Below are 16043 nucleotides of genomic sequence, written 5' to 3' on the forward strand. Positions count from 1 at the left end.
TTTAAAACAGGAATAAATTCGTTTTCTCTGAGCTCTTTACTCAAGACGCTCGTGATCACAGCGGTGATTCATCTCTCCTATTTCTCACGTATCTCTGGCCAGAAATAATTTATCCATGAGCCCTGAACCGGTTATAATCAGATATGTTGGTTTAGCTTGTCAGTGTGAACTAAATCTAAGTATTTATTTGTATTTTTAACCGATTTAAAAGTGAAAGTAAAAATCCGGGAATTGAACCTGTAGGGGCGCTATTTCTCTCAGACAATGGAAGTCTGAAGCACATATACTCAAACAGAGGGACAGAGTGAGATGAGATGTCTGACAGTTTTTTAATTTTCTGTTATCCATACAGTGTTGTAAAGTCGTGAAACTATCCATATTTACTCAGAATGACTTTTTTTCTGTATGAAAAAAGGTTTTGAAGTGTTTGGAATTTAAAAATGCAGGACAATTAATAATTTCATTTTTACTGTCATTTAAAAAAATCACCACGACAAAACCGTTCAAGCTATCCGAAATCCATTGGCAATTTAAGTTGTTTAAAATGTTTTGGCATCATGTAGACAAAGTTTGGTGTGTATAGTGTTACTCTCCTCTGAGCAGCATGCATTAATTCACAGCTAAATGTAAAAAAAAATCCACATTCAAATCAAAATAGCTGACTTCCTGTTCATCGTAGCTGATGACTGTGAATTAGAAAGTTGTCCGTCTTGATAAGAACAATTTATGTACCAAGTTTGGTGTCTGTAGCTAAAACTAACCCCCCCACTTTTGACAAAAGGTGGCGCTATAGAGTGCCTCATTCACGCCCTTTTAAAAGCTTTTGCCATTGTCTAGCTATCACTAATACTGATATGTGTTTTGAGTTTCATGTAAATCTGAGCTTGTTGTCTGCCTCAAACTCACCATAACAGAACATTCAAGTTTGACACGTTGCCATGGCAACACTATATCAGATATCAATATCCCCACAACAGATTTACATCGGCCGTGTTTTGTCATTATTCTGATGAAGTTTTAAGTAAATCGAGTAAACATAAGATGCTGAATTCAAAGCATTTGGAAAATGACACACTTCCTGCTGCCAGTTGGTGGCGCTATAACGTTGACTCTTAATAGTCACATATATACAATCAGTATCATACAACGAACAAACCCATGAAGTTTGATCAATTTCAGGAAATGTATGTGGATGTTATTAGACATTTCCTGTTTCTCATTTCTCGCCATAAGTTCCACGCCTCGCCACGGGCAAACCGTTCGAGATATCAAAAATCCCCTCGCAATTTTTCATCCACAATGTCTTGAGATCATGTTCACCGAGTTTCGTGGCGAACGGGTTGTAAACCTCAGAGGAGTATTTCAAATTCCAGAGCATGCTTTTTTTAAACAGCCCTGAATAGCTGACTTCCTGTTGGGCGGAGCCTATGACATAAAGCGCGAAAGTTGTTCAGCTCAATGAGATCTACAAGTGTACTGAGTTTCATATAAATATATGCAAGTGTGTGTGAGCTATGGTTCAAGATTTCTGACTGTGTTCCAGGGGGCGCTGTAGAGCCCCTGTGCCACGCCCGGGTCCCAGTCTCTGCGGCGTCCTGATGGCCGCAGATTCCAATGTGTGTGCCAATTTTCAAGAGTTTTTGAGCATGTTAAGGCCCCCAAAAACCCCCGGAAGGTTTAATAAAAAATAAAAAAATAATAATAATAATAATAATAATAAGAATAATCCTTAGGGGAACAATAGGGCTCTTCGCCCCTTCGGGCTTGAGCCCTAATAAGAAGAATAATCCTTAGGGGAACAATAGGGCCCTGCGCCCATTGGCTCGGGCCCTAATAATAATAAAAAAGTATATATAGATATTTAATTCATATTTGTATAGTATTATATTTATGTAATTATTTTATTTATAATATAATAATAATAATATTCATATTTATTAATATAATATAAAATAATATTTTGTATATTATTGTACATTTATTATTTAGAAATGGTTATGTCGACATGTAGCACAACTTCGCTTTGAAAAGTTTTTTTTTTTTTTTTTTACTAAATGAACTACCACTAAAACTTTAAATGCATACAAATTACACAGACATTTAAATAAAAAATAAAAAATTTTTTTAAATTAAATTAAATTAAATTAAATTAAATTAAATTAAATTAAATTAAATTAAATTAAATTAAATTAAATTAAATTTAAATTTATGCATTTAGCAGACGCTTTTATCCAAAGTGACTTACAGTGCATTCAGGCTAACAATTTTTACCTATATATATATTTATAAAACTAAATAAAAGTACAACTAAAATGAAAATGAAAACAAAAGATGTAATTTAAAATATTAACTAAAACTATAAGAGTACATAAAAAAATACTAAAATAACACTGAAGCAAGAAGCTGTGTTGTTTGTAAAATGCCAATAATCAAGCTCAGAAACTGTGTAGCTTCACATACGATTTGTTAAGATTAATTTATAAACACAAATATAACTGTTGATATCTTCATGTTTCTTATCAAAGCAAAAAGCCACTCAAGCTCATGTATGGCAATGATTTAACGGTGTTTTTTTAAATGGGGAAAGGCAGCTCTTAATCATGGTCAAATCACCGTAACGCACAGCCACAGCACATTACTATTCCACTTATCGTGTTGATTTGTGATCTGAACAGATCTGTGAATGTCCTCTCAGTGAACAGTGATAAAAGCACGATGCTGAGGGGTCTGTGATCAGGCATGAGTGCTGGTGCTGTACCAGTTTGGGGTTGAACTCCTCGGGGGAGCGCCGGCGGTACATGGTCATTAGGGCTTGTGTCGCAGTGGGAACCCTGTTATCATTGAGATTGAACTGTCTGTCACTGTCCCCTTCAGAGCCGAGAGCGCTGCGCTGGGGACTACAGGACAACACACTGCCCTGCTGAGAGCACACCTGCACACACACAGGTGATACATAATCATAACACACTTATTCTGAAACAATCAGTAAACATATGACAGTAAAGACTTTTATAATGTTGCAAAAGATTTATATTTCTGGTCTGAACGGTCCATTCAGAAAAGAATCCTGAAAAACTGAATTGTTTTCAACACGGATAATAATCATAAACGTTCTTGAGCTGCAAATATATGCATATGATTTCTGAAGAGTTATGATGCTGAAAATTCAGCTTTGATCATGACATTTAACAATGTATTACAATGTAAAATGGTTATTTTAATTGCAATAATACTTCACAATATTACTGTTTTGCTGCCTTTAAAAAAAATAAATATTTTCAAGATTCTTTGATCGACAGAATTGAAATGACTGAAAATGTTGATGTGTGCTTATTAAGTAAAAGCTGAATATTAGTAATAAATACAGGTAGATTAATACACAGATCTGTTCCCACCTCGTCGTCTGAGCTGCTGAGGCTGCCCGTGATTTCCCGCTCAAAGTAGATTTTGGAGGAGGTCTGCTGCAGGAAGTCTGAGATCCTCTGCACCAGGAAGTCCCGGTCTTTGAGGTTGGCGAAGAGGAAGGTCATTTTGTTTTTGGTGCTGATTGACAAGGGGCTGGGAAGGACGTTACAGCTATCAGCTTTCTCGACGATGGTCACCTGGTGAAGAACGATGCAAAATGCAACTCATTTTACTTCCACAAAGTGCAATAATTAAATAAGTCTTTATGCTCCAGGAACTGACGGCATTGTGGAAGATGGTGGAGAATGCGTGATAAATGCTTGACTGTTTTCTGTGTTTTACCTCTCTGAGTGGGATAATCAGACTGCAGGTGGTCTCCTCTTTACTGGTGAAGCAGATGTAATTAGTGGAGACGAACATCTGTCCGAGGATGTGCATCTTGTTGAAGGGGGTCCACAGTGTGCAGTCTGTGTGACCGTCCAGCTTCTCGTCTTTCGGCAGGCGGAAAAGTGCACGGTATCGCTCGCTTTTAGCTCTGGCGTCCAGATCCCTGAAGTCACAAAAACAGATATGATATTGAAAAAGGCCACTGAAAGTTTCCTAAACTCCTTTTAAATGCATACAGCGAACTAAAGTCTACAGTATTGTCACTTTACTGCACATCAGAGCATTAATCCTCTTAGTTTGCTCAGACGGTGTTCAGCGCGCTCTGAAGGAAAACCAGATTTGCTCCTTTCAGTTTCACACAGTATTTCAGCTCCCATTTTAAAGGCAATTACATTTTTTAAATAAATTCGATAAGCAACAGATCTGTGACTATTTTTTTCCTTAGCATTTAACCTTTTTTTTCTTTTACAGTAAAATATCTAAAATCAGGATGCATTTTCTCGAGAATCTGTATTCCTGAAAGGTACTAAGCCTTGCTTTCTGAAACAAATTAGCAAAATTGAGTAAGTTTATACATAAACCTAGAAAAACAATCTGCATCTGCAACAAAACATCTTTTATTTTTCTTATCTCATTGGCAGATATTTATTATTATATCTTTATAGATACTTCTTTATTATATACGTCATATCTTAAAAAATTTAGCTTCTAAAATAAATGTAGCTAATAAAATAGGCTATAAAATAAGCTTATAAATATAATAAATAATACATTAAAATGACAAAAATACTTGTTTCGAAAATCATTTTTCTCATCACAATAGGAATTTAAATGAATTTAAATTTATTTACACTGATGAATTAATTTACATTTTGACTTTTTATTTACATTTATTTAAATAAAATATATAAAGCATTTTATATATAGAGTGAGAGAGAGAGAGAGAGAGAGAGAATATTAAGGTGAATCTTTCTTCATAGTTTTGTAGACGTCTTGACCTCCTAACACCAGTTTTCTAGCATCACTTGATCTTGATGGATCTACTTTATCTTCTCGAGTGTTGCAGTCACAGACCTTTTGAGGGCCGACACTTTCTTGGGCGACTTCTTCTTGAGTTTGGGCAGAGAGCGGTCCTGCTCGAAGCCCTTGTTGTCCAGCAGCTGTCTCATGGCTATGTTGGCGAGCTGCTCCATGAGTTTGAAGGTCTCGTTGATGTTGATGAAGACGGAGAAGACGTGCTCGCTGCAGCGTGTGCTGACACGCACCATGTCTGGAAGCAGCAGCGTGGCGCTCTTCTCCAGCTGAGTCACGTCAGCCCAGCGGATCACCAGCTTAGCTGAAACACACACACACACACACACAGACACACACACAGACACACACACAGACACACAGACACACACACACAGACACACACACAGACACAGACACACAGACACACAGACAAACACACACACACACACAGACACAGACACAGACACACACACAGACACAGACACACAGACACACAGACACACAGACACACAGACACACAGACAAACACACACACACACACACACACAGACACAGATACAGACACACAGACACACAGACACAGACACACGGACACACAGACACACAGACACAGACACAAAGACACAAAGACACAAAGACACAGACACACAGACACACAGACACAGAGACACGGACACACGGACACAGAGACACAGAGACACGGACACACGGACACACAGACACACACACAGACACAGACACAGACACAGACACAGACACACAGACACACAGACACACAGACACAGACACACAGACACACAGACACACAGACACACAGACACACAGACACACAGACACAGAGACACAGAGACACAGAGACACGGACACACGGACACACAGACACACAGACACACAGACACACAGACACACAGACACACAGACACACACACAGACACACACACAGACACACACACAGACACAGACACAGACACAGACACAGACACAGACACACAGACACAGACACACAGACACACAGACACACACACAGACACACACACAGACACACACACAGACACAGACACACAGACACACAGACACAGACAAACACAAACACAGACAAACACACACACAGACACAGACACAGACAGATGGAGGAAGAGTAAACATCAAAATCTGTTATCCTGGAGCACAAGACCGGTCATAAGCAGCACGGTATATTTGTAGCAATAGCCAAAAAAACATTTTATGGGTCAAAATTTTTGATTTTTCTTTTATACCAAAAATCATTAGGTTAGTAAGTTAAGATCATATTCCAAAGATATTTTGTAAATTTCCTACCGTAAATATATCAAAACTTACATTTTGATTAGTAATATGCATGGCTAAGAACTTCATCTGAACAATTTCAAAGATGATTTTCTCAGTATTTTGATTTTTTTTGCACTCTCAGATTCTAGATTTTCAAATAGTTGCATCTCGGCCAAATATTCAGGAGTGACAACCACATTTACATAAAGTGGTAAATCTCTTTCAGCATCCACTATTTTTTTTATATACAGTATATAAAAATACAATGACCATGGACTTGTTATGTTCTGCAATTTTAACTAAACTGCTGTCACCAGAGCCACTGTGTTTGGGTTAAAAGTGGGAAAGTTCAGAAGGCTGCGCTCTTGGAGGGTTGCCAAGTCCTCGTATTATAAACAATACTTATTAAATGACTTTGGGCCTGTTGTTCAGGATCGACTTGGCTCAAAATGCGATCCATTATGGAGGTGCAAGTCATGATATTTTGCTATGTGGCCTATTTGTAAAGATGACACATCTGGATCTTAATTACAGTTTTTTTTTTTATAGCAATATCTGGCAACACTGAGTCAAGATGTACATCATTCCCTGTGATTTCTTGCAGCACAACTGTGATATGCGTTTAAATAAATCATTAACAACTACTTGTTCAGTGCAGTTTTGCTCACAATGTGCAGAATTTTTGTAAATGTGGTTGCCATTACCTGCATTTTCTAGGAGTTAATTCATTTGTAGAATCTATTTAAAACAAACAATGACATTACACTTGACAGAATCAATAAAATGGTCCTCACCCTCTTTCCCGAGCAGGTATGAGTAAAAGCAGAGGTGGTTGATGCTGAGGTACAGCCAGCCCTGCCGCGGCACCTTGCCCTTCCAGTAGCTGCAGGAGTAATAGTTGACCAGCTTCTCCTCCTCCGGCATGACGAAGAGCTTGCGAAACTTAGCGATGGCCTCCTTAAACTTATCCGTGTCATCATCCTCTCTGATATCATGGCTTTTGTTGTATTCGGCTATAATGCCCTGAACACAAATACACACCTATAAGTACTCTGGCTTATAGTGAAGCACCAATCTGTGTTTGAAACGCTACTGTGTCACCTGTATTTTGCCCTTGACGAAGGTGGTGATGTCGTTCTCGTTCTCGAAGATGGAGAGCGTCTGCAGCAGATTCTGCTCCAGCCATTCCCAGTTCTCCGTGATCTCCCTACGAGAGCTCCCTGCCAGAAACAAAAGTCAAGTAATACTCATCCAGGCGTTTAGGATAATGAATTTCATTTGAAGTCTTTATCTGCAGCGACTTCATTTGCTCAGAACTGAACAGCAGATGGGTTGGGGTTCCTGGTTTAATTAGCTCTGTGTTAGCACAGCTCTCCTCAGGCAATTCATCAAACACATTACTGGCAAGACACATGATTCATGAAGAGCGCATTATGTAAAGATGGAAAACACAATTATTCAAAAAATAAACTATCGACGCTCTATCTGCCGTTTAAACACAACTCACAAAAACAAATACTTTTAATATATATATATATATATATATATATATATATATATATGAAAGCTTAAATTAAAATATAAATATTATTAATAAAATAAAAAATAATATTACAATTTAAGACATCTATATGTTATAATAATATTAAGTTCATTTAGCTGTTTCTAATGTCAGAAAACCAACGATTTATATAAAATGTGAAATTTAATCTGAATATTATTTTATATTTTATACATGTGAATTTAATATTAAATATTAATAACATGAAATTTAGTTGTTTTTGTCTATAGTAATATTATAGTTCATTTAAAATTAACATTATAATTTATGTACACACAATTATTTATTAATTCATTAATTTTTTAAAATGTCTGACAACCAAATATATATTTAAATGGTGAACAACAATAATAATACTCATATTAAATTATACATTTATTATTAATATTATAATGTTATATTTATAACTATATTTTTATAGTTAGATAGAAAAGCAATACCAAACTTTTATTACATTATGTATGTATAAATGTAAGTTGTATCACAACTTAAATTTACACTGTTAAAGAAGCCTACAATTATTGTTTAGAAAATATATTTTTCACTAAAAAGTCCCTATGTAGAGTCAAGCTGAAGCCTTTCACAGAGCGTACACAAATCAGAGCAGGCTCATGGGCTTCTCGTCTTAAATAAAGAGGTTTACCAAATGGCTTGCAGCTAGCAATGTAACAGCTTGTGAAATATGAACCAGCATCGCAGTGGCCCGTAAACCAGATTAGCTGAGGAACAGAGCACTCTCCGCTCCTCTGGGAAGCCAGCGCTCTCTTTCGGCTTCACACATAATGTTCTGGACGCTCTTACCGTAAATACTGTGGGGCGACCAAACAAATCTTACTGATACAGTCATCTTGCATTAACTCAACTCATGTTGTGCCATCCATTAATAGCATGGGTTTTCTTTGATGTCTGACTGTTTTCAGCTCTGTATTTTCACTCTCAGTATGTCTCCACATATTGCTTGAATTTTTTTTTCATTTTATTACTGAATGTGTATTTGTCTTTGTCAAGCATAGTTTATTCTTTTAAAAAGTGTTTTGAAGTACTATTTATTTACAATTATTAATTTGCAATAATATTTAAATCTGTATTTTTTTATTTATAATTAAAGGGATTTTTTTTACAGTATTAAAGTAAAATTGTGAAATATTTAAGAGGCTCAATATCAAATTTGTTTTTGTAGTGATACTGAAATTAGCATCAAAAATTCATGAAATTTCTTTAGCATTGCTACTGACTCCAAAAATTAACATTTTGGTATTTTGACAAAACTACTTATTTCTTTAAGTGTAGATGACATAAATCACTCTTACACAGATGCATCTACCATGCCAATAATTGCACAGAAGAATCTATACAGGTTTGATTTAATTAGTGATTATAGCCATTTTTACTTGATAAAAAACTGAAAAATACTGAAGGCAACTTGCCATTGTTTTAATGCATTATTTAGTTAAAATTATTAATTTTGAGCAGTATGTGTAAATAACATATACATAATATACAGTAATAACAAATCACTCTTGCACAAATATATCTAACTTCTTAATAATTGTATAGTAGATTTTAGATTTCATTTATTTCTAACTGAAAAAACACTGAAGGCTACTCGCCATTGTTTTAATGTATTACTTATTTACAAAATATTAATTTGTAGTAATATTTAAACAAATTTATGTGTATTTAGAATTATAAATTAAAATATTTAATGAATAAAATAAAATAAAATGGTCCACTACTGAAAAATTATGTTGCAATATCAATAGTTGTGAAACTGGTACTGAGAAACTTTACTGAAAATGTATATAATTTTAGAGAAATGTTACTGGTATTGCACCAATTACAAAAACTTTGTTATTGTGACAACTGATATCATGTGTCTTCACGTGCAACTGGCGTAATGCAGACCTGTGCAAAATATATCTAGCACAGTAAAAAAGCTATAACATTTGGGTTTCAGTGTGTGGTGCGCTGCTGCCTAATATCTGTGTTACTCTAAACAGAGCAGCTCTCATCTTAAGTGCTCTTAATTGCACATTAACCGCACTGCCCTGCATTACAAAACCCTTCGTAGTCCTGCACAAATACTGATCCCTAAACAAACGCCATCTTATCTAAAACATTGATTCCTGCACTGAAGTTTTCAGTGAGACAGTGAGTGAACATCATGTTCATCCGGCTTCATTTGAAAGAGAAGTGGAGATTGATTTCTGACTTCAGCTTGCACTTTAGAGGCACTAGAGCATGAGGTAATGCTCCGGCCATCAGGGAGCAGAGTACTCCAGAACGGGTCGGAGGAAGTGTGTTACCGTGTGCGATGGTCCAGTAAACCAGGGAATCAGGGGTCTGGTAGAGGATCCTGTACGGGGCCACACGGGCGCTCGAGTCCAGCACCACGTCAAGAGTACCAACCAGCAGACCTGTGAGAAAACAGACCAAACTAGTTTGATCTATGAAATACAGTAGTTTCAGTTTTTCATGTTGGTTGTAATATTTGGGAATATTTCCAGAGTTGTTTGTAAAATCTAATGTTTCCTAATGAGCACATCAATAGATTCACTCGTGTTGTAGTCTTGTGATCCTTGTCTTGGGACTTGCAAACATGAGAATGTTAAGAAAGAGATTATTTAATATATCATGCCTGATTTAAGCATTAGCAAAAAAAATGGTATTACAGTTGGTAAAGTTGATTCATTTTAGCGAGTCAGTTCAAAATGTTTGTTTCAATGAAGCGATTCATTTTAGTTTTGCGTCTTGTTTTAGTCTCTTATCGTAATCTGTGACTGTTTGGTCAAAAAGATGGTTCCTTTGATCATTATAATCATCAATCTTTCAAAGCAAATTCAGAGCAAACATACAAAAATATAATTTTTATATTATATTTTTATATACTTTATTTAAAGATGCTATTCAAAAGCTTGGGTTTATTTAGATTTTTATTAATCAAGGATGCTTTAAATTGATCAAAAGCATTGATAAAATGTGTTTAACAGTAAACACATTTAGAATGTTACAAAAGATTCTAAAGCAAATAAACGTTGTTCTTTTGAACCTTCTATTCATCAAAGAATCTTGAAAAAAAATTTATCCACAAAAAAAAAAAAAACAAGCATCATCACAACTGTTTTCAACATTTATAATAATAATAATAATAATAATAATAATAATAATAAATGTTTCTTGGGCAGCAAATCAGCATTTTGAAGTTGATCACGAGACACTGAATCACAGGAATCACAGGAATAAAGTACAGTTTTTACTATATTTTTGATCATATAAATGCAGCCTTGCATTCAACATACTGACATACAGCTTCAGAATGTGTAGCTTAGCTCTAACTAGGTGTAAGGCTTCGAAGAAACCACCTGAGGAGCATTAGCGCTAGCGTCGCTATCAGTGCATCAGACACCTGTAAAACCTGCAGATCAGAGGAGGAGCTACTCATCTCCAGCACAAAACATCCAACGCTTTTACAGTCCAGTGTGGACCAGGCAGGTTCAGCCAGTTTGAACATGCATGAGCAAAAAATGCAATTTGAGACTATTTCGTTTATTTGGAATAACAGAGCAATCATGCACAGTAAGACCAGGAATGTGCATTACGCAAGTAAACACGCATGAGGCTGTTTCAGACACCACAGATTTAGCCAAAGTTAAATGTGTGAATCATGAACCTCCAAACAAATCTGGCTTCCTGTTTCTGCTGGAGCTCGTATGTGCACTAACTAACACCCCCCTCCTGAACACATGACTTTCCGTTCCTGCCTTCATATGCTCGGATGAGCCACGGTTTCCTTGGTTGCGAAACAAGAGAGCAGAGATTTGAGAGTACTGTACGGATCACGTGATCTATTCAGTGGCAGAGCCCTGCGTTGAGCGCTGTGTAAGTGCACATCAACAACACTCAGTTCATTCTTAAACAAACCGTTTCCAGTTCCAGTATTTCAAGTTCCTTTGACAGACAGAACCAAGCAACTGCCTTCTCTGTCAAATACTTGACATATTTCATGACATAGCATTCCATAAGCCTCTTTTTATTTATTTATTTATTATTATTATTGAGATATTTTAATATGATTGATGGGAATTATTTTACATTATATTAATCCAGTTTGCTCTGCAATAAATATTCAATATTCTATTCTTGGATCATGAATATTAATTAAGCTGCATGACTGGACTGTCCCAAAAGGTTTCCAAGCAACGACTGCCAGAATTGATATTCACACACTTTATGGCTCAAATTCACACTGTTACACAGTAGCAAAGTCGTTTAACACTTTCTATTTTCTATTAGGATGCAATCACACTAGATTGCCATCAACAAAAATCCCTTCACACTCTGCAATGAATACGAACAAAAGGATATGAAATCATACGCTAGGGTCTTGGTTTTTAACAAATAATGAATAAAAAATAAATAAATAATAGGTAATAATGAATGCATAAATATAATATTTAAATAAGACTGGATGTTTGTATTCTTTGTGTTGTGGTTAATCTGCAACATTTAGATCTTCTCTTGGTCAAACTGCTCAGTTTGCACCGCAGATTGCCTATAAAAATGAAACGATAAATAACAATAATTGTTTTAATAGTAGTATTCTATATTAATGTCACAAGACCTTTTTGTGAACTTGTTTAATTCAGCAAGTGGCATCCAGTTGTTGCATTCATAAAATAGAAAAATTCTGCATTTTCAATCCAATGCTTTTCAACCACTTGCACGTGCAAGGTCCAGTCGAGTGCACTGCATCATGGGATACACTACGTAGTGTGCACTATTTTGACCACTGTAGTAGGGCATGCTACACTAGATACCCTTTTACAGATATGCTTGTGTTTCCCTGTTGGCATATATGTGAATCCTGGGAACACAATTCATTCTTGTAAGGATGCTTGGATAAGGAGTTCGTGGGAGGAACATTTCATTGTTGTCTTTTCTCATTCTAAATATAGAACGTTTCGCTCTCAACTGAATTCATCTCCGCTCTGACAAAAAACAGCCTTACCAGCACATGGACAAAATCAATATCCTCCTGAACAGCATCAACCTGATACAACTGTATTGAATAGCATAAAAACACAAAGAAGCTGTTGACTTCACCCGTATTTAGCCTTAGGAAAGACATTTAGGCTCCTTCTGGGCGCATGTAGACCACTGGGCCGGTGGATAATAGATGAAAATTTGAGATACTACCGATATTGATATTTGCTTTTTAACCGATAATTTGCATGTTAATGTGGCTGATAACCGATATGCAGAATCTGTAATAATTGCACTCATTCAAGCCGTTTTTCTTTTCATATTATGTAAAGTTATGTCTTTGGGACATGATTTAACAGATTACTTGAGCATTTCATAGCGCCAAGCTTAAACTATAGATCGAGCGTTTATTTTCATTTCTACATTAACGGCAGTTATGTTAAATAAAGTTTAGTAAATAAAGCAAAGCAAGTTCGAATTTGAAAAGGTTCGTAATGGAGGTCTAGCGTGCTATTCTCCATTTATCGGTGGTTTCGATATTAGAAAACTGATATCAGTTAATGGAAAAATTAATAAATGTCAGGGAAACTATTGGTAAAACCGATTATCGGTCAATTTGATGCAACTGTTCTGGCTAAAATTGGATTAAAGTATGTTTATGTTGGTTTAAGATTGCACTACCTACAGTCTGATTGTTCAACAGTTGCTCTTTTTAATAGCTCACGACTATTTTTTAAAGCATGTATCATTTAGGCATTTGTTTCAAATGTTGCCTTCAAAATAGACTCAAATGAGTCGGCACATAGATTATTGCTCGATACATTTCTTTTCTCATCAGATTTTCTAAGAATCTGATGAGCTCCTATGGAGACCATTGAGAATTAAATTCTGGTAAGATACAGGTAATAATACCAAAACAAAAGTCGCTGTTCAACAGCATTTGTTCTCGATGAGAAACATGTGAGACATTAGGGAGATCTCGTGTGATTTTTTGTGCTCATGGCTAAATAAATGGAAAATATTTACACATATAAAGAATAAAAAAATAGGAAAAGGTTTCAAAACCCATTTAGGCTAATCATTATGCACAACTACATCGTCTTTGCCTATTCCACTTTTCTTCTGTTAAAAATTCATGTCTGAATAAAAATGTCACAAGATATTTGGTCAGTTTGACGTTTGTAGGCACATACACAGGCATATACATTGCTTTTTTCCTAGTACTTCTGGCCGAACGCCGGCTACCCAAGACTCTGTGGGTCAGTCTGCTGGGCCGTGCCAGGCTCACCGGCTCTCACTGGCACACAGCTCGCACATTTATGTAACAATGACATCATCTTCCCTCGCTAGTGTACGCTTTGTGTCTGTCTTTTCTCACTGACAGACACAAAGAGGTAGACGCACAAATACCGGCACCGTTTCGGCTCCAGCACGATCTCTGTCAATCAGCACCTGTCCAGCTATAAATACAGGTCAGCTCACCAGGTGAGGTCAGTAAAGGGTATTTCACAACACCAGACCAGCTCAGTTTCCTGTCCTGAGGCATTGAGAATAAACCGAACCTTATTGAGCCTGTTCGGTCACTGATATCAAGCTAGGACTTTTATATTTGGTTACTGGATGCATATATCAGCCAGACTGTTTAACTGGACCATATTTGGCCATTTTAATGCGGTCAAAGCAATAGAAGGGATATTTAGGTTTACTGTAACTAAGTCTGAGAACATGAAAATGAATGTTAATTTCAGCAACTTTCCCAGTCAACCAAAACTCTCAAAATTAGTATCAGCCACTGAAAAAACCCCATCGGTCAACCACGGCCACATTAAAAACACCCCACAGAAACAACAATGAGCCATTTCTATGGTTCTTGAACGCATCTATACATCTCTTGCATGGCCTGTTCACAGCAGTGATAGAAATGATATGATTATGAGGCTGTATAATCCATGTAAGTCTATGTTATGTACAATCATACTTACACACAATCATCAAATATATACTTGACTCTGATTGATCAGTCATGATATTGTCCAGGGGAACTGAATGGTAAATCTGAATGGAAACCAACTTTCTATCAATATCAAATCAGGATATTAATTGTCCATTCAAAAGACATTTAGATTTTTTTTTTTTTTTTGAAAAAGGAACTTCTTCGTACAAATGCTCAAATAATGTTGGATAACATAATTGCTAATAAATAATATGTAATCAATAGTAAAAAATGCTGAAATGTTTTTTTTAAATGAATCAATAAACTTAAAAATATAATATATATGACCAAATCGCACTACCGTAAAAATAAATAAATAAATAATAATAATAATAATAGGCTAATATATATATATATATATATATATATATATATATATATATATATATATATATATATTCGAAATAAAACAATTTAGAGTAGGCTACGTTTGATAAGAACATACTCTGCAATGTGTTATTTTTCGTTTCTATGTAGTTATTTGTGGAATTCACTAGAAATATCGGAGTGAAAACTGTTTCAAAGTAAATCCTATTTTATTTAGTAACCCCTCCACACAGGTAAGAGCGGGCTCGCGCGCACAGGTGCGTCTCTTAGCACGCGGCGTGAACAACAACAGCGCGCGTCCACCTGAGTGTGCAGGCATGAATGAACACATACACACACCTGTGTGTTAATAAGCTGTCATCATAAACAACATGCGGTTGACTGAGTAAACACGGCTTTACCCGCGAGCCCTCCTCCGCCGTCTCCGTGGCCCTTTCTCTTCTGCAGGATGAAGTAGGGATTCGCTCTCTCTGTCATCCACAGCGCGCTGGCCAGCAACACCTCCTCAGGGTTCACCCACATCTTCTGCTCGGCTTCCTCACGAGGACATCAAACACACCTCAGATGCGTGGTCCAGTGTGGAGCTTATCCAGATATTGGGAAGCGACGGCGGCGGTATAATGCAAACGTTATCAGCTGCCAGAAGAATATAACACTTACTGTACCGTGCATATAGATAAATATTAAAATATTTCCATTTAAAAATGTGTACAGTCCTCCTGGGGCTTCTTGAGACGCGCGCGCACCTCACTCTACACAAATAACAGCATTAACGACAGCAGCTCCAGCGCCTAGCGATTTCTGACAGAGGCAACGAAGAGCAGGATTGATGTATTCCGGGGGTTAAAAATGAACGGCGAGGATAGTTTCAGCGTTTAAACGAGCACGCAAAATAAACAATGCCTGACATTTCTGCCGTGCTTCTATAATGATGCTTAACTCACTAGCGCCACTGCAGCGTACGTCACGGGCAGGCCACTGTGACGTCAAGGCTGTGGGCGGAGAGCACGTTGATCATAAACAAAAAAAAAAAAGATCGACAATTTATTTTGAATAAAATAAATTGAAAATATATATTTTTGGTGT

General features: G+C 36.5%; 1 protein-coding gene across 1 annotated transcript in view; it reads right to left on the reverse strand.

Moving 5' to 3' along the window:
- Positions 1-15614, reverse strand: part of LOC113076716 (TBC1 domain family member 9-like) — a 36097-nt gene extending 20483 nt beyond the window's left edge. Inside the window, exons 1-8 of the mRNA XM_026249407.1 lie at positions 15359-15614; positions 9961-10071; positions 7195-7313; positions 6888-7116; positions 4867-5128; positions 3748-3955; positions 3396-3602; positions 2759-2932 (exon numbers count right to left, since the gene is read on the reverse strand). Coding sequence (XP_026105192.1) covers positions 2759-2932; positions 3396-3602; positions 3748-3955; positions 4867-5128; positions 6888-7116; positions 7195-7313; positions 9961-10071; positions 15359-15479 — 1431 coding nt within the window. The 5' untranslated portion in view covers positions 15480-15614. The remainder of the gene's footprint in view (positions 1-2758; positions 2933-3395; positions 3603-3747; positions 3956-4866; positions 5129-6887; positions 7117-7194; positions 7314-9960; positions 10072-15358) is intronic.
- Positions 15615-16043: the final 429 nt, after the last annotated feature.

Source organism: Carassius auratus, unplaced genomic scaffold, assembly GCF_003368295.1.
Source record: "Carassius auratus strain Wakin unplaced genomic scaffold, ASM336829v1 scaf_tig00021008, whole genome shotgun sequence".
NCBI classification, from domain to species: Eukaryota; Metazoa; Chordata; class Actinopteri; order Cypriniformes; family Cyprinidae; genus Carassius; species Carassius auratus.